Genomic DNA, 26,243 nt, shown 5'->3' with positions numbered 1-26,243 from the left:
AGTCGACTTGCTGGTCTAGAAGAATTAACATGAGCAGAATGGTAGCTTAATCCCTTGGTTTTCACTTGCATAGGTGCCTGCTGGGATCAATCATTGGTGGATCTGTTTGAAAATAAGGGGATGCAAAACTTTCAAGCTTGATCTAATCAGCCTAGGATCCAAAGGCCTGGGCAGTCGATGCTCCTTCCATAAATTGGAATGGCTTGGATGCATACTCTCCAACACACCTGTTTCCAGATGTGATACAGAAAGCAAAAGAATCTGAATTTCACCTAATCCTGATTGCTCCATCTCCAGGAAATAGAGATATTTCCTCATATGACAGCACGCATTCCATCTTAATCCATTAGAGTTGTTGAATCTGCAGGTTAGGATCATATTGAACAAGCCCTTAAGAAGAACTGTTCTCTCATTAAGTAGTGGAAAGAATCATTTGAGCGAGAAAGCCCTTAACTTTGAAAGCTTAAGAGGGAAATGGAGAATTTGGCACAATGGTGTGGATGCAAACAAGTTGCATAACTGCACTCATCAGTACCTTAAGTTCTACTGAAAAGGGACTGAGCTGGTAAAAGAGGGAAAGGACAGTGTATCAGCACATGCACATTCGACCTAGGTGGAATATGTTACTCATTGCATGTATCAGGAAAGATCAATATATTTTATGTACATATTGGCTCACGAAGTTAGGTCATTTTCCACAAGCATTCAATTTGAGTGGAACTGTTCCGTAACTTACATTATCCATGGAATGGAGATGTCAGAGTCAACTGACTTCTCCAGAATTTACTGAGAGTTCTTTCTTCCCAAAAGGCTCAACTTGACCTGGTAGGATCTATAGCCATGGTGCAGCAGGTTACCTTCCATGTTCATTTGACTGCTTCATAAGGTTGTGGTTGTACAACTTACTGGAGGGTAAAATTTTCTCTTTCAAAGTCGCTCCCTGACATACGAAGTCTATTCTCGAGTTGGGTTATCTAGGAGCTGTCTCATATGCATTTGGGGATCAGAGGTGGTCTCTCTGGGGGAAGGGGATATAGATCCATCCACCTCTTACCTGTTCTCCTAAGGTATTCTGATTGGGCAATGTATTTGAAGAATAAACCTTTTTTTTTGTGCTAGTAAAATGTTTCTTGAATAATACTTACCCAGTCATATTACAATTCACCCTCCTAGCCTCCTTGCAGTAATATCCATGTAGATAGCATACCTTCTTCTCCATTTGTAACTGAAGATTTGGCTCCAATCCATGAATCAAGGGGAAATAACTACCACCTAGGTGAGCAGATAACTTTTAGTTTTTAGCTACAGTATGTAGGCCAGAAGGGCTAGCTTTGCATGGTAATTTGATTCTTCTTAGGTATTATGATCAGGTTAGTATTATTGAAGAAACATTTTACTACAAACAATTTTTTTTTTTAAGCAAATGTGTTTATTATTGTCACCATCAGAAAACAAACAGAAAAGAAAGTAATGGATTGGATGACAATCCCACAGTCAGGGTTGTGGTCTGATGGTGGTGATGATAGTGTTGAAGTATGTTATTTTTTTTCACCATCAAACACTGGCTTTTAATTGCTTTAGCAAAATGTTTGGGTGAAAAGACTGCAAATCATATAATAAAGTAAACAGTTTGGCAGATTTTGCAACAGTTTTGACTATTGAAAAGAACTTAACTTCATCATACATGTACTTTGTAGTTGCAATATGTATGACAGAATTTTACAGAGTAGATAAACTGAAATGTCAGTTGTGCAAGGTAATGAATTCTGTTAATCACCAGCTGAGTTCAACTGTATAAAAGTTTTAAAATTGTAGTGGACAAGATCATCTTTATTGCCTTAAATATATTCAGTCAGTAATTTTAGTATTTTGTATATCTTTGTATCAATAAGTTTATTAGTTTCAGTGAATAATTTGAAAAACACTGATTCTATCATTATTCTTTTCCAGCTATGCTTACCTAAAGGTCTGACATTTAGAACTCATCGAAACTCTAGAAGGCCAAAGTTTCATTCTTTCATGATTACAAGAGAGGATGGGTCGCACATGTATGGCTCATCCCTCGTATTCTATGAGGAGGTTACAAATGCACAGATTTGTGCTGCTATGCAGACCTTGCAGCACATGCATCAGACAGAGCTCTCCACTTCGCAGCTTAACCCTATTCTTTCCACCCCGGATTCTGGGCCTGCCAAAAGTCCTTGTATAGAGAAAAAGCACAGAGAAACTAGCAGCAGGACATACGATATTAACAAAGATAAACTTTATGTGACAAAGTGCATTTGTCTCATCACTCAAATGCAGTATGTAAGTGCTCCCAAAATGTTTCTTATGCAGCTATACGAAGTTACATCAAAGACCTATTCAGCTTCATTACCACTGGAGAGTTATGTATACAATATTTTGTTTGAAGTGCCACTCCTTCCACCAGGTCGTAGCATGAAGTTCTTCGGAGTAACTTCGGCTATCTTTTGTCAGCGTCCTAGTAAGTACAATAAACAAAATTATAATTGAAACAGTTTTAATCATTAAAAAATTCATTCAGGTTTTTATGAATTGACCTTTTGCTTTCATTTTGGTGTTTAAATATTGTAATTTTTGTAAAATTACTACCTTCAACTTGTTAAACATGTGAAACTCTTAAGATGGAATAATAAAAAAAAACATGAAAAAATGTATGGTTTCATTTGCTTCTGAAAATTCCTTGATAAAAAAAAAATTAATAAATAAACAAATAAATAGTTCCTAATATCATGAGTAGCAAATTACTCATTGTTGTCTAAAGATCAGCTTACCATTCAGTAGTTGTCATGGATACCAATTGTAGTAGTTGTTACATTAGTCAAGCAGTGGATTTTCAAGGCCTTGTTTGAAGGCTGAAAAAGATTCTGAGTCTAACAATAACACAGCTTGATGGCAATTCCTTTCTTTATACAAACCATTTAGAAACAGATGTTATCTTTTCCAGTCAGGTCAAATAATGGTTTGTTTGAACTAATATAGGATATGTTAAGTTAACTAATACCAAAAATAACTGCTGAATAAAAGTGTTAAATATTATTTTAAAACTTAAGCATCAAGATAATAAAAAAAATGATGAAAGGTAAATATAGAATCGGCACTTTGTAAATTAAAGAAATGAAATGATCATTCTCATTGATCTAATTCTATTTGTCCACAATCATCTCATAACTGGATACAGTAGTAGTCAACTTTTGCTCGACATACAATGCAGATTTGACAAAAATGGATGAACTGATACATTTGAAGCAGTTTTCGTTCTGAATAACATAGTTTTTCATTGAATAATGATCATAAAATGTTTTTAAAGCAAATGTAGTTTAAAAATATATCCATTTGTTTTCTCAGCACCATCAACATTTTAAAATGTATGGCACACCCTATTCTTGGCTCTTTCTTAGTGTTTTAGAAACCACATTTAGTACATGATTTCTATCACATAGAATTTAAAGAGACACAACCTGCAATGTATTTGCCTAATGAAAATTTTTTTATTGATTTCTAAAAGTTACATAGTTCGTCCAGTTTAGAATCATTATAAGAGAATGGTTAGAAATCAAAAAGATATTCAGTATTTTTTTTAATATTTCTTTCTCGACCGGAACTAAAATACCAAATTTTCCACTCATTGAGTCTCTACTACATGTAGTGTTGATCAATGAAAGCCCCATCTTTGCACCCCAAATTAAATCTTTTGAAATGTAAAAGCAAATTGCAGATAAAATGTACCAGTTTGAGCATTCTATGGTCCATGGAATACCATGAAAAAGAAATATTTTGCAATGATTCATTGTAGAGAAGAAAATTATAATTAGTTGTTTTGATGACTTAAATTGATCAAGGCAAATTATTATTGGTGCATATTTTATATGGCATATCTTGTCACTCTTTGTTTTCATGTACACTGACCTTCACATGACCTTTTCTGAGAACATTGAGAATTAGAGAACCTTTGTTGATTGTTCAGATTCATCACTTAAAGGTTGTATAGGAGAGTTGTATCCAAGATCATACATTGGCACTCCTCTTATATGGCCACCACTCTGCACCGGGAAAGTGGCCTTATAAGACAGGTGGCCTTTACAGAGGGGGCTAAATTTTCATAAGTATATGTAATGTACTTAGTAAGAAAACTACATACTTCAAAGCATTTAATATCTTTGTTTAAAAGTAACAGTAATTATTAAAAGGATCTTCTTGTCTTAACAATAAACTTATTTGAACTGAATATACATTAATAGTTATTATTCTTGATGTGAGCGGGTATTGTTTTCATTCACATTGCAAAACCATTCAAAAACATTTAAATCTTGGTACATACATGATTCTCATTTCATTTGCCCACTGCTGCTGAATAATCTCCTTATTGGTTACGATGTTTATTCGAGTCTTTTAAACATAAAATTATTTTTTCAAGTCTTTTCTACATGAAAGTGTTCGTTACGTCCCCTCTCGCCACCCCCAATGTTGTTGAATAGAATAACCAACTTTATTCAGAAGTAATACGTCTCTGTTTATGTGTTGACATGTTAAACATGTTTGGTAATGATTTATTTGGATGTTGCTAACTGTATGCGATTTAATTATTCAGACAAAACTTTTGTAGAGTGGACAAAATGCCTTTGTAAAGGAAGTGTTAGATCTATTGTCATGTGATTTTTCAGTCTTTGTCTAGTACCCTGTTTTGTTCAAGGTTAATGTCTCTCAGTGTGTTAATCCACAAAATCTACATTTAGCCTATTCTGACCATGTTTTGATCTTGACAATTATGTCCTGTTTTAATAATCAAAAAGAACTTGACAGATGTGTGAAGCCCAGAACTCTAGCACATCACGGCTGAGCCCATTTCCTGTAAACATTGGCTTTTATAGATAATGATATAATATTAATTTTAGTGTTACATATGAATTAGCAAACACTTCAATAAAGGAAACCTGACATCGGGAGATAGGTATCGACGGTAGAGGTAATCTTATTACTTACTGTATGATATGAATTGACTATTGGTTCTGGACAAATTTGAAATAAAAAGTGGCTGCTTGTGAGGGCAACATTTTACATTTTTGTACTAGTATGCTGGTCATATTAGAGGGGTGGCCGTTCTTGAGGGGTACTTTTGAACACAAACTCGTCAGTGCCAAGAGATTCTGGCCATAAGAAGTGGGTGGCTGCTGGTCAGTGGGGCTGGTCAAGAGGGGGACCACTGTATATAAGAATTGTATTAACAGTCATATATGAGTGTTGTATCAACTGCAAGATGCTATATTATACATATTTTTAAAATATGAAGTCACTTGTAATATGTGCTTTTTTCTCACTGTTTGCTGTTTGCATACTATTTTAATAATGCTATTTTTGTAGAAAACCACAACAACATAAATCAGCATCCATGGATGAAACTTTCTGATTATTTTTGTAATAGGTTTTCATTTGCATTCATTTTATATAAGTATCAGGATAGAACAACAGAATTCATTTTCTTAAAATGTCAAAATGCAGGTAGTACATGTCTTATGTGATATCAGAGCTCTTTTTGTATCTTTAGTAAAGTAAAGAGTAATGGAATGAATGTTTTGAATTTCAGGCGGTAAAAATTTAAATATTTTACTCAGTAATTTTCCATTTTGAGTTTCTCAAGGATTCAAGATGTTGTTGTAGGGTTTAACGCCATTATTCAGCACAAGATAGGCTATACATGGTGGCCAGTATAAATGGTGGAGGAAGAACCTAGTGAAACCCAGGAAAGAACCACCAACCCACAAGAAGCTACTGGCAAGCTTTCTCACACAGTGGCCGAACCCAAGACTCGAAACCCATGCAGACAGGTGAGATGGCATTGATCCATAACATTGAGTGCTTTAGACCACTCGGCCACTCAGAGCCCCAATTCAAGATGTTAAAGTTTGAAAAGAAGAGTATGAATGTTGTTAATACCAAAGTGTGTTACTGCAAGGACAGTCAAACTGGATTGTTGTCGAATGGTTGATTGCATTATTAAAACAAATAACTTACTAAAGTTTGCTCAATCTGTGCTTGAAGTATAAACAATGTTTTCCTTTCGTTGCATGAAGCTTATTTATAATTTGTTATTTTTGTCAGTCTCCATGAAGAGAACAAAGTCTTGAAACCAGTTTTTTCCCTCTGATAAATCAGTATATAATGTGTTGATTTGTTTGGTTAGAACCATTTCATGGCTTACTAACATGTTATTTGTTTTGTGGCATGCAGTTGACTGGCTTGGCATTGAGGTTTTGTAAGTGATTGGCAACAAATTTGTTTTTATTGAAGTATTTGTGTAGTTAGGTATTTATGGCTTGCAAACTCTTCCTTCATTCAGTTAAACAGAGACCATCATGCTTGGCTACAAACCACCACCAGTCATCAAGAGTTTCAGTTCTGTTGGCCTTAGACCAGAGGAGCTTATCCTCCTGTTCAGTAGCACAAGTTTGATATCACAATACCTCCTAAACTACTTGAAGGATTGCCATGAAACTTTACAGACACATTTATCCCTTGGTATAGTTGGTCTAGAGGAAATGTTGCTGCTCATGCCTTCAGTATGACCACCACACTGGCCATTTTGAAAGTTTTGTTGCCACTACTTCTGAGAAGATGGTCATATTGCCATAAACGTTTCACTGAAAGATTTAGTTGATTGGTCCTAAATGAAAAGGGTGTCCCTCAAACATCAAATATGGCCACCAAAGCAGCCATCTTGAAATTCCTGTTAGCACTACTCCTTCTGATTGAATTTTGTGTTGTCACTAAATGACTTCTTGTGATGTCTTTTTTGTACTCGGATGAAAATGTTTCCCCCTAAGCAGACAGTAAGACTTCTTATATTGTCTGTTTGGTCCTAAATGTTTTCAGCTCAGAATGAAAATGGTGTTCACCTGAACTCCTGCATGGCCTTATAAAAAAACTCATGTTATCACTGCTTTCTTGTTTGAATGGTGGCATTGTTATAGGGCTTGCACTGAAACACTATATTCAATAGACTATAGGCATACAAGTATCTGTACCTTTGTGAAGGAGTTTTAAAAACCAGATCTAAATTAGCTTGTCCAGTCATAACTTGCATTTTTATGCTTAAATGAACTTATGAACACAGTGACTTGTACACATACAAGTGATTTTTTTAATAAAAAAAACAGACTTTGTATTAAGTATCATTTCAATAAACAAGTTGATAGCCAGCACTTTGACCTTGATTTAAAGGTTAATAGTCTTGACTGAGGTTCTCAGCTGTACTCACTTGTGAGCAAGGTAACACAAACAAGTATGAATGTATTTTTATCCTTAACTTTGTGGATATATCTGGTTTAATACTTTGAATGATTCCACTTAATTTACTTTGTTTTTTTCCCCCCAGATCTACTAATTATAGATTTAACCAAACTTAGCATAAGGATAGATCATGGCATTGTTCGATACAAGTTAGTGATTGAGGTGACGAAGTATCCCATTGCTTATAATTTGCCAAGAAAGTGTAGTTGACCTAGTGTTTTCGTGAGTTTCCATCTTCAAATGCTCTTGACACAATTGACCATTTCATTCTTTTCATGTTGACCTTTGAGTATCAATGTTTTGCCTTGTTTCTATTTTGGGATTTTACAGCTCATACACACATGGTTTGGCATACATTCTTTTTGAAGAAATTTACTCTGCAAGACATGTGTACTTGGTATTTTATTTTAAGAAGTTAATACATGGTATCTAACATGCATGATTTTATTTCCAGTTGGTGATAGTTTCTCTCAGCTGTGTATTTCACACACATATATATAGTGGTACTCTATACAAGTATATTATTATAATTCATTCACAATGACAAGTTTGTATGTAAGACAACAGCTATTCCAACAGCTTTGCTCCAGTGGTATGCAATATCTTAACACAAAATTACATGCCTTGGTGCAGCCGAAAGAATCTAAATTATGTAATTAAATATTTAGAGTATGTAATCCTGTGCAAAGCATACTTTAAATAGATGCATATACAACATAAATAATGCAGCCCTCAGGAAGGTGATACAGGATGTAACCTCTTAGACATCCCAGTTAGAGCTTCCTGGTGTGAATATTATCTAGCAATCACTAACAGTAATATTATCAAAATCCTTAGCTGTAGTATCACATCAAATCTGACTAGTATATTTTTCAAACATTTGCATATAATCTTTGATTCATTTTTAAGTGAAACTTGTCTGGAAAGGGCACACAATCTAGTGTGGCCTTTGTACTTTGTGGAGATGAAATATGTACTGACAACTTTTAAAAGAGGATTCCTAAGTGTTATCCTTCAAGGACAGGCATTCTGTACATAGAGCTGTCCATTAAGACAGGTGTCACTATATTATTTCAGGAACTTTATCAATGTATCATCAATTTGACTATCATCTTTACTTAAATAAATATGTCAAGTCCAGCTACAGACCACACAGGGGGGCCCCAAGTGGCCGAGTGGTCTAAAGCGCTCATCATTCCGGATCACTGCCATCTCACCTCTGTCTGCGTAGGTTCAAGTCCAAGGCTCAGCTAGCGTGGGTACATGGGAAAGCCTGCCAGTAGCTTCTCATGGGTCGGTGGTTCTTCCCTGGGTTTTCCAGGGTTCTTCCTCCACCAGTTATACTGGCCGCCATGTATAGCCTATCTTGTGCTGAAAAATGGCGTTAAACCCTAATACAACAACAACAACAACAACAGACCACACAGATAAAGACCTGCCATTGCATAAGGTCATAGCAGATCAGGCTGTTTGTAGTTTATTAGGAGTAATCAGTAGAACAAACAATGTAGACCTTGATCTTCTGGTACATTAAACAATGGATCTATGTTGTTTGCAGTTGCACTTGACTTATGAGCAAGTATACGTGGTATATGATATTAAAGTCCACAAGACCGTTGGCTAAAGTTCACATAAATTTCACTTCGCAGAATGAAACTTGTTTATCAAGGAAGTTATTGTCATGCAGAATTTAGAGATCATGAGTTATGGCATGATGTAAATTAGGATTTCATCTTAGCTCTTTTGCTTTGAAATTGAAATGGTGGAGTTTCACTATAATGTTCAGTTTAAGGTCTCACTATCTGTCATTGAACCCTATGTTACAGAAACAGTTAATATCCAATACATTATCATGATACTTTTTTTTGTGTAAAGGAATTAAGGTGATTTTAGTAAATGACTGATGAAAACCAGTTAAAGACAGTATATTTATAATTAGATATTCCTTTTTTTATTTGTACACAGCCTTCCCAATTTTGACATTGTTGTGTTTAATAAATGACAGTATAAGGTGGCCAAGTTATAACATTTAACATTTTTATGTATGGCTATGGGATCATTGGATTTGTATGAATAATTTACCTTTTTTGCTTTATTTGCAGGTGCCAATGAGCTGCCTTTGTTTGATTTTTCTCTGTGGGAACTTTTCCAACTCCTTGGCCTAGAAAATGTCCTGCAGGTGTTTGTTAGTGTCTTGTTGGAACATCAGATCCTTCTTTACTCATCAGGTTTGCATTTCTCTCTTTTAGATCCAATGTTCTGTGCTCTGTGGCCACATGACCTTGTACCCAGTGGTTTACAATGCATGTGTACTTGATCAATAGCATTTAGCCTGTCTTGAAAGATAAAGATGTGAAATTAATATTATAATTTACAGCAAAACAAGATATAAAGTGTAGTATGGTGTCCCACTTTTGAATGGCACCCCTCGATCATCAGCCACCTGCCTTTTATGGCTAGAATTGAATTTGTGTTCAAACTTGTCCTCTTAGGTGGCCACACCTCTAAAGCAGCCTGCATATTAGTGCATAAAATGTCATATTTTCCCCTAATGAGCAGATGCGTAATGAAATTTACAAGTGGAAATCTCATGAATATTTTGTGTCGGTTTATAAATTCAACACATGACATTTGTTCCAGCATCCCAATAAAGTAGTTACTTTAATCCATGCAAACAGGTAAGAAATCCAATTAAACTTATTGCTGTGTGTTCTTTGATGTAAGAAATTGTTGGTTTAATTATTACAGGCTATTATTATCAAGATCACAAAAGTAGAGTACTATTAAGCGTGACATCCATTTGCCATAAAGTAAAACTGCTATGTTCACTGGCATGGCTTCTCTCTTGGATGTCACAAAATGTGTTGGAAAGGATCCCAGACATTCTGCCCCAGCACTGTTATCAGTATAACAGCGGCAGTGCCCCAGCATCACTAAGCTCTGTGTAGCTGCTTGTGCCCCAAAAAGATCTTAGCAAATTAGAAAATTGTGTAAACATCATGCACATGCATTCATAACATAATTTCTTTTCTGATATCCAATAGAAATCCTTAAAATTTACACCATTTGTTCCAAATAAATTTGCCTATACTGTTTTTGTCCAGGTCTTTTACAAGTTATTTATACACTATTTACAAAATTACATGCATCTTTTTTAGAAATATCATGTAATAAATCCATTATTTTATTGAAATAATCCAGGAAAGCTTTATGTTATAGTTTGAAGTATTTTGTACAAAGATCTATTTGACATTGTTAAGATCGGTCATCCAATAGTCGGTTCAGTTCCAACCTTGTTCTGTGAACACATTTTGTAATGTTTGTTTTGTTGGCATGTCCACTGGCCACACTTAAACAAGAAATTAGGATCTCCCTACACTCATAACTTTGAGTTAAAACTGCCTGCTGCATAATATGAAGATGATTTTTATCATGCTTGAAATGGCTTTTGTTCATCTTCAGTTTCAACTACAACAGTCTTAACTGGAATAAATAAGCTATATATAAGTAATAAATGCTCAGATTTTATCATGATTTTATTAGTTTTATTCTTTGTATAATGTTTATTGTTCAGTTATAGTTTATTTTCTGTGGTTGAACACTTATCATTTATGGTTTGGCATTTATGGTTTTGGTTTTATTATTTATAATTTAATTAGCATTTCATATTTTACTCAGCAATGTTTTGCACATATTGTGTATCATTCATCTGCATTCATTCATTCATTGTTTAGCATCTTGTACTGTTCATTCTCCATTTGTTCATCATTCCATTTGCATTTTTTAATGGGTATGTAACAATTTCAGGGTCTGTATATATCAGGTTTATGGGTCAGTAAGGTCATGTAGGTCACTAAAAAGCTTACAACAAAACAAATTTGTTCCAACTTGAAAATCAGTAATAATACAGAATCTGGAATCAATACAGAAATCTTTACAAACACTAAAATAAACTCATGTATAATAACAATGTCTTCCCATGGATAATAACAAAGTCTCCCCATGGATGGACATACTTGAGTAATGTGCTTGAGCTTCTCCTACAGTGTTAAAACTAGATGCATGATTCATGGGTCTTAAATGGCTTAGTTAGTGTACATTGTACCATAGATTTGAGATTATATTTCATGTGTACGAGTGAGTCTGAATATTTGCGGTGATTTTACATCAATTTCAAATAACCCCTAGAGAGGTCTTGCTAGGATTTTAAAACTAGGGGTCCAGGACTCCTATTCTGGTTTTAAAAAAATAGGAGTCCTAATAACAAAAGTTCCTGTCCCCACAAATATATTGGGAATATGTGAAGTGACTAAATGTTCAGATGAGAAGAACCACTGGTTGTCATCAAGTTTACTTTTCCAAATTCTTTACACCACTGACGTTTAGCTCTTGTTTGTCCATTAGAGTCGGACTGAATTTTGTCAATTCATGCAAAGGCCTTTTTTCAAACACTAAGCCAGGCATCACACACTTTCTTACACTTGGCTACTGTTTCATCCAAACTATCAGTTCTAACAACTTTTGTACTCTTCTGAATCTCATTACAGTCTTCATCAGTTTACCGTTTAACCCCAAAATACTTATCCAGATTTGCAAAGGGCATTTATTTTTGTCTAAGTCTTGATTTGTCTTGATTTCGAGGTTACACGCACTACTTATTTGGCTACACTAGGAAATGAACACAATAATGAAAGCTAAATTTGTTCATTTGATGTACTCTTATAATGACCAGATGTACATCTCAGAATCTTTCTGCCTCTGAATTCAGTCATTATAAATATCAGCACATTTTCCCACCGCTCAGCAGTTAGTCAAAGTTTTTGAACTTGCCACCCAGCTATTGCATTATGTTCATTTGATGTACTTTTATAATGACAACATGTACATCAGGGAGCCTTTCAGTTACTGAATTGTGTCATTGTAAAGATCAGCACAGCTAAAATGATCAATTGATAAACACATTTTCCCAATTAGCAGGTGATTCCGGCAAGCCTTTTGATTTTGCCACCCAGTTAATGCGTGTGTATGGAGGACTCGTGTAATCTGCATCCAAATATGCATGATTAAGCATTCAGAGACCTCTACTCTAATAGAGATGGTTGTCTGACATATCTAGGAATTGGTATGTGTGATCACTGACCCAAGTGTCAACACGTGTCTTTCCCAATGTTTGTCCATACTTAAATCCTTACCTCAGAGTAACTGTGTCTCTGGGTCATGGGTTAGAAACTATTGAGATCTCTACCATGTAGATAATTATTGGGCATAAAATGACAAATGCACATACACAAATAACATTTGCCCATGGAGCAGTCCGTATTCTGTGCCATACAAAGAAGCTCAAACTTGGGGGTTGAGGTCAAATAGGGAAAGCCCAAAGAATCATATTTCACAAGCATAGGATTCTACTGTTCATTTTCAGTAGTAATTTCATGGTCATGTGTTTTTAATTCTTTTTGTTTTTGAAAAATAGGAAATAAACCTTGTACAACTGTTTATATTTCTTTCATCTTTTTTATTATAGATTATAACAGATTAATTGTTGTGGCAGAGGGACTAAGTGCATTGATCTTTCCATTTTCCTGGCAGCATGTCTATGTTCCCATCCTTCCAGCCTCCCTGCAGCATTTCCTTGATGCTCCAGTGCCATTCATAATGGGGCTTCATCATAGTGGCCATGATGATCGCTCAGCACTTACACTGCCCAGTGAGGTAAATTGAAATATTTATGGGTCCACATCAGCATGCAATATACCAATAGGTAATACCTTTTCCACATGTCTATCTCTGCATCAAGTTCCCTGACTGGTCCATTCATTCACACCACTTGTAACCAACAAAACTCCGCAACCCTTATAAATAATTGCAAGCCATTGGTAGGTGAACTGCCTGGTATATGTATATATATATATATATATATATATATATATATATATATATATATATATATATTGTCTTTTCAGATCCAGTTTTGATGGAGTTACTGCCCTTTTCAAACATATTCTAATGGAATTTAGCATGAACATTGTCATAGACTTCATGTGCCTTGTATTGATTTAGTATTATCTACTTGTTGTTGGATTAAGTTATGCCCAGTGTAAAGCACATTATTGTTTTCAAATAGAAACTTGAATTGTTTCTTGCAGTCAGCATAGCCTAAGACCATTCAACATATTCATATGGAATTTGGCTAGAACACTGTCATAGACCCAGATCTACCTTTGGGGGTGCTTACCAGTTATTATGTACTTTTCAGAGAGAGACATATGTAAGGTGAAGTTGTTTGCATTTGTAACATGCATAATAGAGATAATGTTGGCATACCTCTATGCTACTTATATGTAATTTGGCTTACATTTCTTTGGATACTGTACTTGTGGAAATTGTACATGATCTAAGCACATGGTATAACAAAATAGATGCTCCCATGTGCTTGACAAATTAACCAGAATTAATCAAAAGTATACTAACAGTTATTAAAATAGGGAGAACAAATTTTGCTAAAGTAAACAATAGCAGCTTCTGAAAGTGCAATGAACGAATTACAAAATATCTTAAAAGTAAATTAAGTTATCGGCTCTTTTTTCTACAATTTACCTCTGAAGTCCAGGAAGTGAAAATGACCATGCGGAGCTAGCAGTTTTTTTATACAAGCACTTCTTAAGTGAGTCCAAGCTGTATACTCTAGAACCTAAACTACACCCATGAATCATACATCAGAATAAAGGGAATTAAAAGTACTTTTAACAACACCTAAGATGTACAAAGTCTTTATTATATAGCCAGTATAACCAGTGAAGAAATCCTAGGAAATTCTTTTTCTTTAAAATTCTAACCCTATTCAAAATATGAAACTGTAGAGCGCCACTTTTATGGCTTTTGTCTTGTCTACTCCATTTTGGACAGAGTTATGTCCCTTGAAGAACAACTTTATGCCTTTGCATGGAAAGCTGCTTATATGAATGAGTCCATGAAGGAGACTGGCCTCGCGCTTTCCTCATGATCATTTAGATGTCATATCCCTTTTGTGCCCTTCTTTGCCTAACTTTGTATTTTCCTAACACCAGTTTCTTTTTAAGGCCCATCTTCTCCTAACTTCGATTTTCCAGTACCAGCATTTCTCCTTCAAATACGTTAGGAGAATATTAGCCTGCTACCTAATGAATCCAGCCCTTCTAAAAAACGAAACTTGTCTTATTGTCTATTTTTTAGATAGACAGAGGGCAGTAACTCTTGCCCATTACCTCCCCTTGACACCTCTGTTTTGAGAAACATGCAGTGCAATAGCCTCTGTCAATCCAGCCCAATTTTGTGATCCTATGACCCCACCCAACGTTCATTTTGCATTTATAGTATGGATTTATCAATCTACTGCAGGTTGTATACTTTATTTTAAAATGTCTGCCAATATTTTGAGAGATTTGTTACTTGTCGGGATTTGTCTTGTCTGACCACCATCCCACCACGCTATTGTTGACCTTACACAAGGTCATTACGGGTTAGTATACATTTGACTTTATTCGCTTACTCTGGCCACTACAGAGCTCTTAATAGCGAATTCTGAATTGCTGTTTGATAAGTATACTCCATTTATTCGTATTTCATGCGGTTTTTAGAATTATTATTAACCAAGTATGCAACAAAAGTTTTAAATAGGGCCATAGGTTTCTGATATGACACTTTACTGTTCTATTAGTTATGATAGTGTTTCTAGCGACCTAGTAATTTCACACATTGCTAGTTTCTGCTTTAGTTTATGTGTATTGCATCATTTTAGCATATATCAATTAAACATTTGACAGGCCACTTCAGAGCATGGAGTGTACCATGACTTCTGTTTTGTTTATGTTCTATGTTCATGGTTTCTGTTACGCATCATCTATAACATGTGGTTACGAAAGTGTTTTGTTGCAGCGACCTAGCAATTTCAGTATTTTACTAGTTTTTACTTAGGTGTGTTTCTTGTATCAGAACATGGTAGCCTACCATGACTGCTTTGGTTGTTGTTGTTGTTGTTGTGGGGTTTAACGCCATTTTTCAGCACAATAGGCTATACATGGCGGCCAGTATTAATGGTGGAGGAAGAATCCGGAAAACCCCGGAAAGAACCACCGACCCACGAGAAGCTACTAGCAAGCTTTCTCACATGCCCACATTGGCTGAATCTTAGACTCGAACCGCCGCAGACAGAGGTGAGATGGCAGTGATCCGTAACAAAGAGCGCTTTAGACCAATCGGCCACTCGGGGCCCCGACTGCTTTGGTTTATAGTTTGTACACATTGTCCCTAATCTATTAGCTATGTATTGTGCTTAAGTTTAATATAAGACATATGTTTATGATACAACAAGTTTACGGATTTTTTCGTTAACTGCAGTGTTTAAGCAATTTAGTAATTTCACTGCTTTACTAGATTCTGCTTTAGTTTTTGTCTTTTGTGTTGTTTCTGCAGGATATTTATATAATCGATCTGTATGCAGTTTCAAAGCATGGAAGTCCATCATGATTCCTGTATACTTTGTTTCTGATATACAGGGTCCATAATATGTTTTATGGGCTGCCAAGTTAGATGATTTATACTATTAGCTAGTTAGTCACATACTGATTTGCTAATCTATGCTTTGTTTTCTCTCATCTTGTGTTGTTTCAGGAGGAATGTTTACTACATGCATGACATGCACATGCACAAAGATCGCCCTATTCGCCATTGAAGGGAATGAGCTAAATATGCAGTGTTTGGTTGGAAAACACATGCGCTGCTATACTTCAGAAAGCGGCAATGGGGAAAGAGAGACAGTCAAGGTCACAGCAGGATACCTCTGACATCCTTAGTCTCCACGACAAATCAACCTAAGTGGTAGGTTTTGGGTGCATTGCTTGAATCCCAAAGTATGGGACCATCCATCACTGGATAAGATGCATCAGTCGGTAGAGCAGTCAAAGCTGTACTCTTTTCAATCTGAGCAAAACATTAGAGGAATATTCCCCATTTTGAGGCAGCCGAGATGGGTTAAGCCTCCTTATATGTCAGCTTGGCCTTGGGCCAGTAAGTTGGATTGCATGGGATTTAGATCAGCTGGATCAGCCATCCAGACATTACCAGCAGTTCAGCTGTCCCAGCATGGAGACCTCTGGGCCGGAATGAGCCATCTACACAATTTTTATGGGGATCTTAGTGATAGATCCATCCATATAACTGGGTGGTCAGCAACGTATTATTTCACCAGCAATTTTGATGAGAAATCTCCCCGTTACGCCATGGATTTGAAGTGGCTGGCACAGATGTGTGCTGGACCAACATATATGCACTGACTGTGATGGAAAGGCCAGTAGTGCAGCGATGCCAACAGTACTAGAAAGACCTGAGCTACCAGCAGTGTAGCAATGCCAACAGTGCGAGAGAAAAAATGGTGATGCAGGCAAGGCTGTCTTTACTGGCAGTGCTGGATATTAGAGTACTCCCAGCTTATACTCAAGGGAGAGCTCATGTCTTGCACAGATAAGACCAAGTGGAGTCATCAAGGCCACACACTTGTCTTATGCTGAGCTTAAAGCCGAGCCAGATGATAACCCAGTGCACTGTAAGGGTGATGAATCATCGATAGTCGTATGTGCACCCACATTGACCCCTATCATGCAATAGTACAGCAGCTGTATGAAACTGATTTGAGCTCACTGGACATCCTTCATTCCTCAAGGCAGGTGGCTGATCCAGGTCAGTTGGAGGGGCTTTGGGTTTTGTTCATCAACAAGCCCCTTGCCCCTCCACATGATACACGATCAGATCGTGAGCAGGATGCCATTCGATAACAGAGGATACGGTCGCTCATACAAGATGCGGGAGCTTGTGCTAAGGCCACATTCCCCAATGTGTTACTCAAGACTTGGTTTGGCATGCAAACAACATTTGGAGGCCCATCATCGACTGAAGTCTCCTCACCATATTCAAGACAGGGAAGGCGATGTCATTCCACCTCCCTGTCAAATGGGGTGAGTATGTCATTAGTCTTGATCTGACAGATTTATACTTCCACGTCGCTATCCATCCTTTTATTGCTAGTTCCCACATTTACCACCAGACTGTTATCAACTTGCTGTTCTTTTCTTAAGCCCTCGTATACCCTTGGGCTTTCAATTACACTAGGGACTATGCTGTCTCTCTGTTCCAGGCATCATCATCTACATCGACATCAGCGTGCCTGGGCAGCATCTTAAAGAAACACATGGTAAGTTCTATCCTACCCCATGGCAGAACAATCTCGCTTATCTGCCGCCTGTGCATATGGTGGTAGTACCAACCTGTTGCTGACCTTCAGTACCATTAGTGACACCTGGGAAATGGATCTATGCATCAATATCCCAGAAAGGAAGGCTGTCATCAGTACCTTTCCTTTCTGTAAAGATTGATCATGGGATCGAAACAGTCCTCTTTTGATCCAACAGCACTGTTGTGGTGACCTATATCCTCAAACAGGGAGGTACCAGACCACTTGTCCGGTGTTCTGATTTGGCATTTTTCTACGTGGGTGCCACAATCCCCATATCAACATACAATTCAGATGCCTTCCGGCTGCTTGCTTCGCCAAGAATCAATCAAAAAGTGTCATGTCCTTCACACAGAATGTTCACTTCATCAATTGGTCGTCACTTGGATTCACACACTTCAGGGGCATCCATTGGCGATGAGGTGGAATCAGCAGCTACCTACCTTTGTCCCCACAGTTCAAGACACAGCAGCTTGAGCCATGAGATGCACTATCAGCCATCTGGGAGGGGTCATGGGTCTGTGACACCCCTCCTATGGTGCTACAATTACCAGGTCAGAATGGCAAGATGACTCCAATAGCCCCTCTTTGATGGCATAAGTCCTGTATCAATGATCTAATTTTCCCGATGATTATACACACAGGAAGATTCCAGCCAACCTGAATCAACCGTCCTCTTCTTCTACATGCTTGGACTTTATCACTACAGCCTTGCGAGTCAGACAATTCAAACCTTCATTTGTACAGAGAATCTAGAGTAACCATCTATATCACCTATCTGCGTGCCTCTCTTCCTCATCTGGCTGACTTTCTCTGGCTCTGTTCTTGGATGAGAAACAGTTGGAACCCAGTCATTACCAAAGGCTACCACCCTATGCTACTGGACAAATTCTGGCATCATGGCAACATGTATGTGTGGGATAGAGACCTGTTGGATCTTTTAGACAGTGTTGGTCTCTTTGACTAATATCCCTTATTTGTCTCAAAAGGGATCCAGTCTGTTTGTTTTTTTTAACATGACTAGTTTTGAACCCCTATGAACTTCTATCCTACACGTAGCTAAAGTCACTATTATACAGACCATGTTTACTGATAGCTTTTGCTTCAGCATGGTAAGAGGGCTTCATCCCCCTTTATGTTCACCAGGATTCTCTTCAGTTTGGATCGGAGGGTTTGGTGGTTCTCAAGATACCATCAGGATTTATAGCCCAGAACAGATTACCATCTGTTGGTAGTCAACCATTGTCCCTGTCACCTCTTCCGTAGCCTGTTAGAAAACAGCAGCCATGCAAGATTCTGTTCATGCCCTCAGGGATCAATGATCTCAGACACATTCCAACTTTGGGCATGATAAATATATGTCAAATCTGTTAGACAATTTGATCTCCAGCAACCAAATCCATAACGTTATTTCCAAAATGGAATTTGTCTTGGGTTCTAACTTGGCTCACCTCCAGCAAGTTTGTACCTCACGCTCATGCTTTGCTAAAGTTCCTGTCATACAAAACATGTTTATTGATAGCTTTCACATGCAGGATCAGTGAGCTACATGTCCTTTCAGTCAGCTTTAACTATCTTCTGTTCAGTTTGTCTACTTACACAAACAGGCCTAGTTGCTTAGAATCAGTTGCCGTCCATAGGTAACCGGCGAGTAGTTATTCACCCTCTTGTTTCCATAGACAAATCTAGAGAGGCAGCCATGCAAGATCCTGTCTGCACCCTCAAGCACTACTTGAGATGCACAGAGACAAGTTGTGGCATGATCAACATCTCTTCTCACATGGCTTACTGCTTCAAAGTTTCGAGCAATCTCTGTGAGATGGAACACAGGATATCACACTTCACACCCTTTATTCCTGGCTGAAGGTGATCATATGCTTGGTGTACTCTGACATCTCACCAGATCAGAATAGCCTCATGTCTGCACCCTCAACACTATTTGAGACACACACAGACAAGTCGTGACATGTGCAAATATCACTTACTCCCAGTCCAGGTCGGAAAACAAGGCATCACCCCTCAAGCCTGTGTTTTGTGGTTGAACTCAAGATTAGACTTGCTTCATGAGGATTATGGCTCACAAGATTAGAGCCATTTCTGTGAGCCTTGCTTGTGAATGCATTGTTCCAATCTGAGACATTATGGAAGAAGTTGGCTGGCATGCAGAGTCGACCTTCTTTTACCTCAGAGATTTAATATTGCAGAGACAAACACTGGATCTGGTAGGGCCAGTGGCAGCAGCACAGATGACCACCAGACCCAACTAGACCAATCAACACAGCCCAATAGCTTTGCTGGATTCGTCAGTGAAAATATTGGGTAGGTGAGAAGATCTCAACTTTATCTTCTCAAACACGTTAGATATATATAGAAATCCCAGATCAAGGTATCTTGGGCTGTGTTGCTTAGGTCATTAGGAGAATGGGTCATCTCTCATTTGGGGAATCCAGCCATTCGATCTCCAGAAGGATACTCGAGGTAGAGGCTGGATGCTCAGCATCTCCTCCTATTAATTATTCTCCTTGCGCAATGGGATTGGGGAACATATTCGAAGGAGGAAGCAAATTATGTTTCTCCTAGAATACTTACCCAATCACACTACTTAAAAACCCTCCTAACCATCCTGCCATGCAAGCATCTGCTTTAATGTCTCACTCAGCAAAAAATTGGTGACAACTGGTGGTATCAAGAAGAGGTAATGGGCAAGATTTACTGTCTTTTGTATATCTAAAAATAGACAATAAGACGATTTTCATTGTTTAGTAGGGCTGGATTCGCAAGGTATCAGGCTGATATTCTCCTAATGTAATGTGATTGGATAATTATTCTTGGAGAAACATAATTTACTTTAAAAATCTGCTTTCTCTTTAAGGCAACCCTATGGGCTGGGGAAGGTGGAATAGGCCTAATGTACCCTTCTGTAAGAAGCCATTACTGAAGGCATCCTTTATGACCTGGGATGTGTCCTATAATTATATTGATGCTGTTAAGATCTTGGACTTTTTAAGATTGAAGTTTATCATAAAATTTGACTTTGTATTAAGGATTTTACTCTTTTTCACCTTTATCTTTGTTTAACCATTAAAGTCCTAGTTTCAACGTTAGTCGCGCTGTCGGTTGATGTCTCGTAGTGCTTGTCGTGACTTAAGTCATTTTCCAGATAAGCAGACCTGCCAACTCTTACGATTTTGCCAGAAGTCTTATGAAAATTACCCTTAAAATACGTACGTACGGCATGTAAGCAAAAACTACAGAAATATGATCATTGCCAAAAAATCCGGAATATTTGTTCATCCGTGTTTGATTTGGATCCGGTCTTCATATTAGAAGTAGTGAAATTGGTCAGGGAACCAGTCTAACTTCACAGCTGCACATCAGATGCTTTAAACTGCACATTTGTTCATGCTAAGCTTCTGCATGATCAAACTGTTCATCATAGAATTTTTTTAAAATGGCATCCAGCAAGCGAGCATGTTTAAGACAAAAGGGAGAATAAGCCTCTTGAAAAGTGTTAATAATCAACACAGAAAAATAAAAAGGAATGTTCAGATTCTTGTGAATGTAAGCTGGAAGGGACACAATTATGTTTATTGGACCTCACGTGCCAATTTGAGTATGACTCGTTGCGGGAAATATATTTGCCATTGTCTTATGAAATGGAAAAAAAAAATTCCGAGAGTTACATCAAGCCATTGAGGTCCATAGGATTTGGAACTAAAATTTGTGCAAGTGTACTCGTGGTAAATAAAGTCTACACGTACTTTATAAACTTTTCAGTTGAACATAATGTTTATTTGTCGCTGCACGTTCCGAATACCGAACTTTTAATTACATTTTCCAGCTTTACAATAACAGTTTATGATATTTTGTTACACCTTATTGAAAACTGGTAAAACTTACGGAGACGGACTCGTCAGGATTGGCAGGTCTGGGTAAGCACCAATGTTCTCATCCTATTACTTCAACTAGCCATGACTGCTTGTAAAACTATATTTGATTGGTTTATAGAGGCCTGGAACAAGCATTCCATTGTACTTTACTATGCATTTAGCGAAGAAGTTTTACAAATACTTGCTTTTGAGCATGTGGTACCTGGACAAAATTACAATGGCTGACGCTGAATACGATGGTGATTTCTTGCAATAAATACTGGCTTCTGATAGTGATGATGACAATGATTTTGAAGGATTTTAGGAGGATGAAATTATTGGAGCTGGCAAAGTGTTGATGGAAATATCCATGAGCGATTTTGAGCCAGGAATTGACGTGGAACTGGAGTCTGATGTACATGCTGGCTGGACAAGAAAAGATGGCATGCCTGTCAATCCCCTATTCACTGGTAATTCAAAATTGAATGATGAGATGGCGAATACTGAACCTATGAACTATTTAAGACTTTTTTTTTTATGACGAGTTATTGCATCTGATAATAGATCAGACAATTCATTATGCAGATCAGAGTTCATGGAGCAGACTGAAAGGAGAACAGACACATGAAGAAATGGCAGACTGTCACACATGAGCAGCTAAAACTCTTTTTCGCATTGATTTTAGCAATGGGTTTGGTACATAAATCTGATCTCGATTCCTGCTGGGCTACTGATGATATGATATCAACCCCATACTTCAGCAAAAAATGAGTATGGGATAGATTTCTAGTTATTCTTAGCAATTTACACCTGGCAGACAATGAGAACAATCAAGGTGACCCTTTACACAAGATCCGCCCAATGATTGAAAAAATGAAGCATTTGCTGATGTTAATTCACCAGATATGAACCTCAGTTTTGATGATATTAGAATAAATTAGTGAAAAATTTTCATGAACTTTTATTACTGACTCTGGGGGTCTAAACTGACCTCTGACATTCATGGAGTGGATGTTTACAAAACTGTTACATTTTCTTTACCTGTGATTTTCACAATAATTTAGATATAACATAGTGACAGACATTACATTTACATGGTTGAACTACTAAAGAATATAATATTTCTTAGACATATTTAAACGTTTCCATTAAAAAACAAACAAAAATACATATGAAATATAATCGTAACTTGTCATTTTACCTGTATTTGCACCTGTACATGCAACTGTGTTAAACTTACACATGTGCCTTGATGCTAATCTTAAACTTTAGACTTCCACCATCATTTTTCATGTAGGGTTTGTGTATCTATTGTGTATAGTTATTAAAATATATGCAATTTAAAAACTGCAGTTTTCTTCTTTTTTTTTCTCAAACAATTCAGCACTGAGGGATCTTGTACTGCAAAACAATTTAGCACTCTAAGGGTTAATATTCCTTTTTGGGTGTTGCCTAATCTTAATTAGCACTATATAGCCAACATTGTGATAATGTGTCTTTAAACTAGGTACATACATGCATACATGCCCTGTGTGGCTGTAAGAAGCAAATTGTAAAAAGTTCCCTTTGCAATATACTGATTGCTAATAGTTTGATTTTAGCAGCGGTTTTATACTTACTCAAGGTGATTTTTTTTTGGCTGACATTGTTGGAGTGAAATTGGTTTGTCCTTTTGGGGTATTTTTCTGCATAGAGTCTGATATCGGATTTAAAATTTTTACATTGGTACAGCTGTCACATGTTCACATGTTTGAACATTAATTTTGTGGATGAATGAATATCTCTTTAGGTAAGGAATGCTTTTAAATGTCTGCAGATTCTTCAGCTCATCTATATTTTATATCTGGTTCTTTGTATGCAGAACATTTGAGAATAGCACAAAGTTATGATTCTTACATCAGCTGTATTTAAATCACAGTTGTCATTGTTGTTTTGGCAGTGGCATCATCATTATTCAAGTTTTAAGTTAAAGTATGGTGAAACTCATCAAAACCTCAGTATGTCAGAATCCCCTCAAGTCAAAGTTCGCAGGAGTTTCCCATCCTTAATAGTATCATTTTAATCCAGTAAACTGATACCCCAAAACTCCAAATACTGAAACAATCCCAAATGTTACACTTACCTCCTCACCCAAAATGAAAACTCGCAAAAAAATTAGAATTTTATTTTAGCTGCTAAATTTTCAACACACAGAGGAACAGATTAATTACAGTTAGCACCTACTGGGGTAGGCATAGCTGCGAGACAAGATCTGTGAATTGTCTCAAGGGTGTGCAATGTTAAAACAATGCTTGAAACCCATACCAACAGAATTGGGGCTAACAAAAAAGCTGATCTGAAGCTCTTGGACCATAAATAGAGCTGGCTGTTAAGACAAATTAATAATGATTAAGTGCATATTGGTAGGCCATTTCAGAAAGAGCATGTTTATCAGTTTGTTATCTAATTGTAATTGGTGCTCTTCATTTGTATTGATGATCAGTGGAATTTCATTCATACATGTATTTATTCAGCCATGACTGTCATTTTTCTTCAGTCACATTTCATGACATCAGAATAACTAAGTATTGTATGATTGAACTAACCTTACAGTATATTATTCAGAAATATAACCCATTTACCATACATTTGGTTTAATCTGATGATTTTACTCATTGTGATTGCTTTGAAAAGACTGGATAATTAATTGGTCCAATAACAAATAAACTCACGCTCAAACAATGTATTAAGCATCAAATCCATTATCAGCTTTATGTCATTATTATTTTACATCATGAACTTTATAGTTATATAAAATGTAATATTGTAGAAAAACCAGTTTGGTCAATTGACTTTCATATAATAAAAAAAGATTGAACCACGAAAATACATTAATGTAATGCTGTGCTGGTATTGTCTAAATCTTGAACAACAGAACTACTGAAGTAAACACTGTTCAGTCAATACAGTTGTAAAACATCAACAATAATAATAAATATTAATTTGCATTACACATGAAATGAATGACATTTTGAACTGTTTTGCAGTGTGTCACCACCACTTTATATTTGAATCTGAATGTTAGCATTCCATACAATATTGTTTTTAACACTATACTAATGGCAGTTTGGCATCCGTTCTCAGTTTTTGAGACAGATCAGCATTTAAGTGTAATAATACTCATGAAAGTAAATACAGTATTGATCTCACAATAGGACCACGATCCGACCTAATAAGTTTGTCACAAGCTAGGCAGTGAACCTTTTATCAGAAAAATATCCTTAGTAATTATTGGACAAAATTTATTTAAAAAATGAGAATGGGCTTATTATCAGGTTTGGTCTTATCATCAGATAAATACAGTACTATCTTGCTGTCTCTGTTTCAGGCCAATATGTGTTTTGTTGACATCGATGTTCATAAAGTTGAGGTGCCAGAAGACCTTCCTACTTTTCCATACCATAAAGAACTCTCAGAAGAACTGCTTCAGGTACTCAGCAATTATCAAGACAAGCTACATAAGGATTACTCAGATAGCAATAACAGTACTCCAAATAAGAAAAGCAGTTTGAGCAAAATTGGCTCAGAAAGTTCTGTATCGAAAACTGAGACCTGGGCTCAGCTGGAAAAAATGGAAATTCTTCAACAGAGTGAAGCTTGGGCTAAGATATCTGCCCTTGCAAAGAAAACAGGTGTTTGGTCATCACTTGATGACTTTTCTGAACATTCACCAAAGATTATGAAGGATGCTGAAATAAAGGATAAAGACTCTTCATGCATGCCCCAAAGAAATGTTGATGAGTTGAAATTCAATTGTGCCATTAGAGAAACATTTCTTAACCGTTTTGTTCACATGTTCTGTTCATATGAGGAGTTCATTATTCAGCCTACTCAGGACATGGAGGCTTGGTTAAGCAATCGAGAATCTATGCAGAATTTTGATAAAGCTGCCTTTCTTAGTGACCAGCCAGAAGGTTCACTTCCATTTTTGTCTCCGTTCATAGAGACTCAGATGTTCGCCACACTGATTGACAACAAGATTCTGTCTAACTGGGAGGAAGCTGATCCAAATTTGCATGTTTTTAACATGAGAGTGAAAAAGTTGCAGGATGAATTCGTGTCAGCAGCACCAAGGACACCTACTTACAGTGTGTGCACCACAGTGAAAGATGCAGGTAACTTGTCCAATATTTAGTGCGTTGCATGTATATGTATTTATTGTCATCATATCCACTCATGGTGCAAAGATATGTTGTAATGTTGTGCGTCTAATCTTTTTTTTCTGTTTCTGAAGGATTGCAATTAAACTGTATTTTTAATTGGTCAGACTATAGGCACATAAAGAATACATTTCATTTTCAATACTGGAACACACACTCACCATATCTGCTTGTTAATTTAGAATATGTATCAGTATGAATAAGTAGCTAGCCATTCTTAGTTATCTTGTATTAAGTGAAATTTCTGTCATGTGTTAAGTAGTGTTGTTCCGATTATCGATTATAATCGATCATCAGTTGGTTGAGCGAACCAATAAGATAATCGATTGTGAAACTCCATAATCGATTATGTGTAAAGGGAGATTACTTTTTAGTTGTATGAAAAGGAGACTACTTTTTAGTTGTATGCAAAGCACAAAGGTTAGTAAAACTCCCAGCCACTAAAGTTGACCTGAAATTTATTAATTCCCTTCACAACTACAAATATAAAACCATATATTCCATAGGTGCAAAATTTCATAATTAGGAATATAGCCATTATTACATGATCAAGTTGTTAAATAGTTGAGTTAATAAATTTAAACACATTTTGATGATTTGTTT

At 36.7% G+C, this 26,243-nt stretch overlaps 1 protein-coding gene across 4 annotated transcripts in view; it reads left to right on the top strand.

Annotated features, from left to right (window-relative positions):
• Positions 1-26,243, top strand: part of LOC149773657 (DENN domain-containing protein 5B-like) — a 126,505-nt gene that overhangs the window by 17,140 nt on the left and 83,122 nt on the right. For all 4 annotated transcript variants that reach the window (XM_089946075.1, XM_089946076.1, XM_089946074.1 and 1 more), the window contains exons 3-6: positions 1,951-2,485; positions 9,411-9,536; positions 12,833-13,020; positions 24,809-25,595. In XM_089946075.1, the coding sequence (XP_089802201.1) occupies positions 1,951-2,485; positions 9,411-9,536; positions 12,833-13,020; positions 24,809-25,595 (1,636 nt within the window). The remainder of the gene's footprint in view (positions 1-1,950; positions 2,486-9,410; positions 9,537-12,832; positions 13,021-24,808; positions 25,596-26,243) is intronic.

The sequence above is a fragment of the Sinohyriopsis cumingii genome, unplaced genomic scaffold (genome assembly GCF_028554795.1).
Source record: "Sinohyriopsis cumingii isolate HCF-2022 unplaced genomic scaffold, ASM2855479v2 utg000622l, whole genome shotgun sequence".
Taxonomy (NCBI): domain Eukaryota; kingdom Metazoa; phylum Mollusca; class Bivalvia; order Unionida; family Unionidae; genus Sinohyriopsis; species Sinohyriopsis cumingii.
This window is presented reverse-complemented; position numbering and strand designations above follow the sequence as displayed.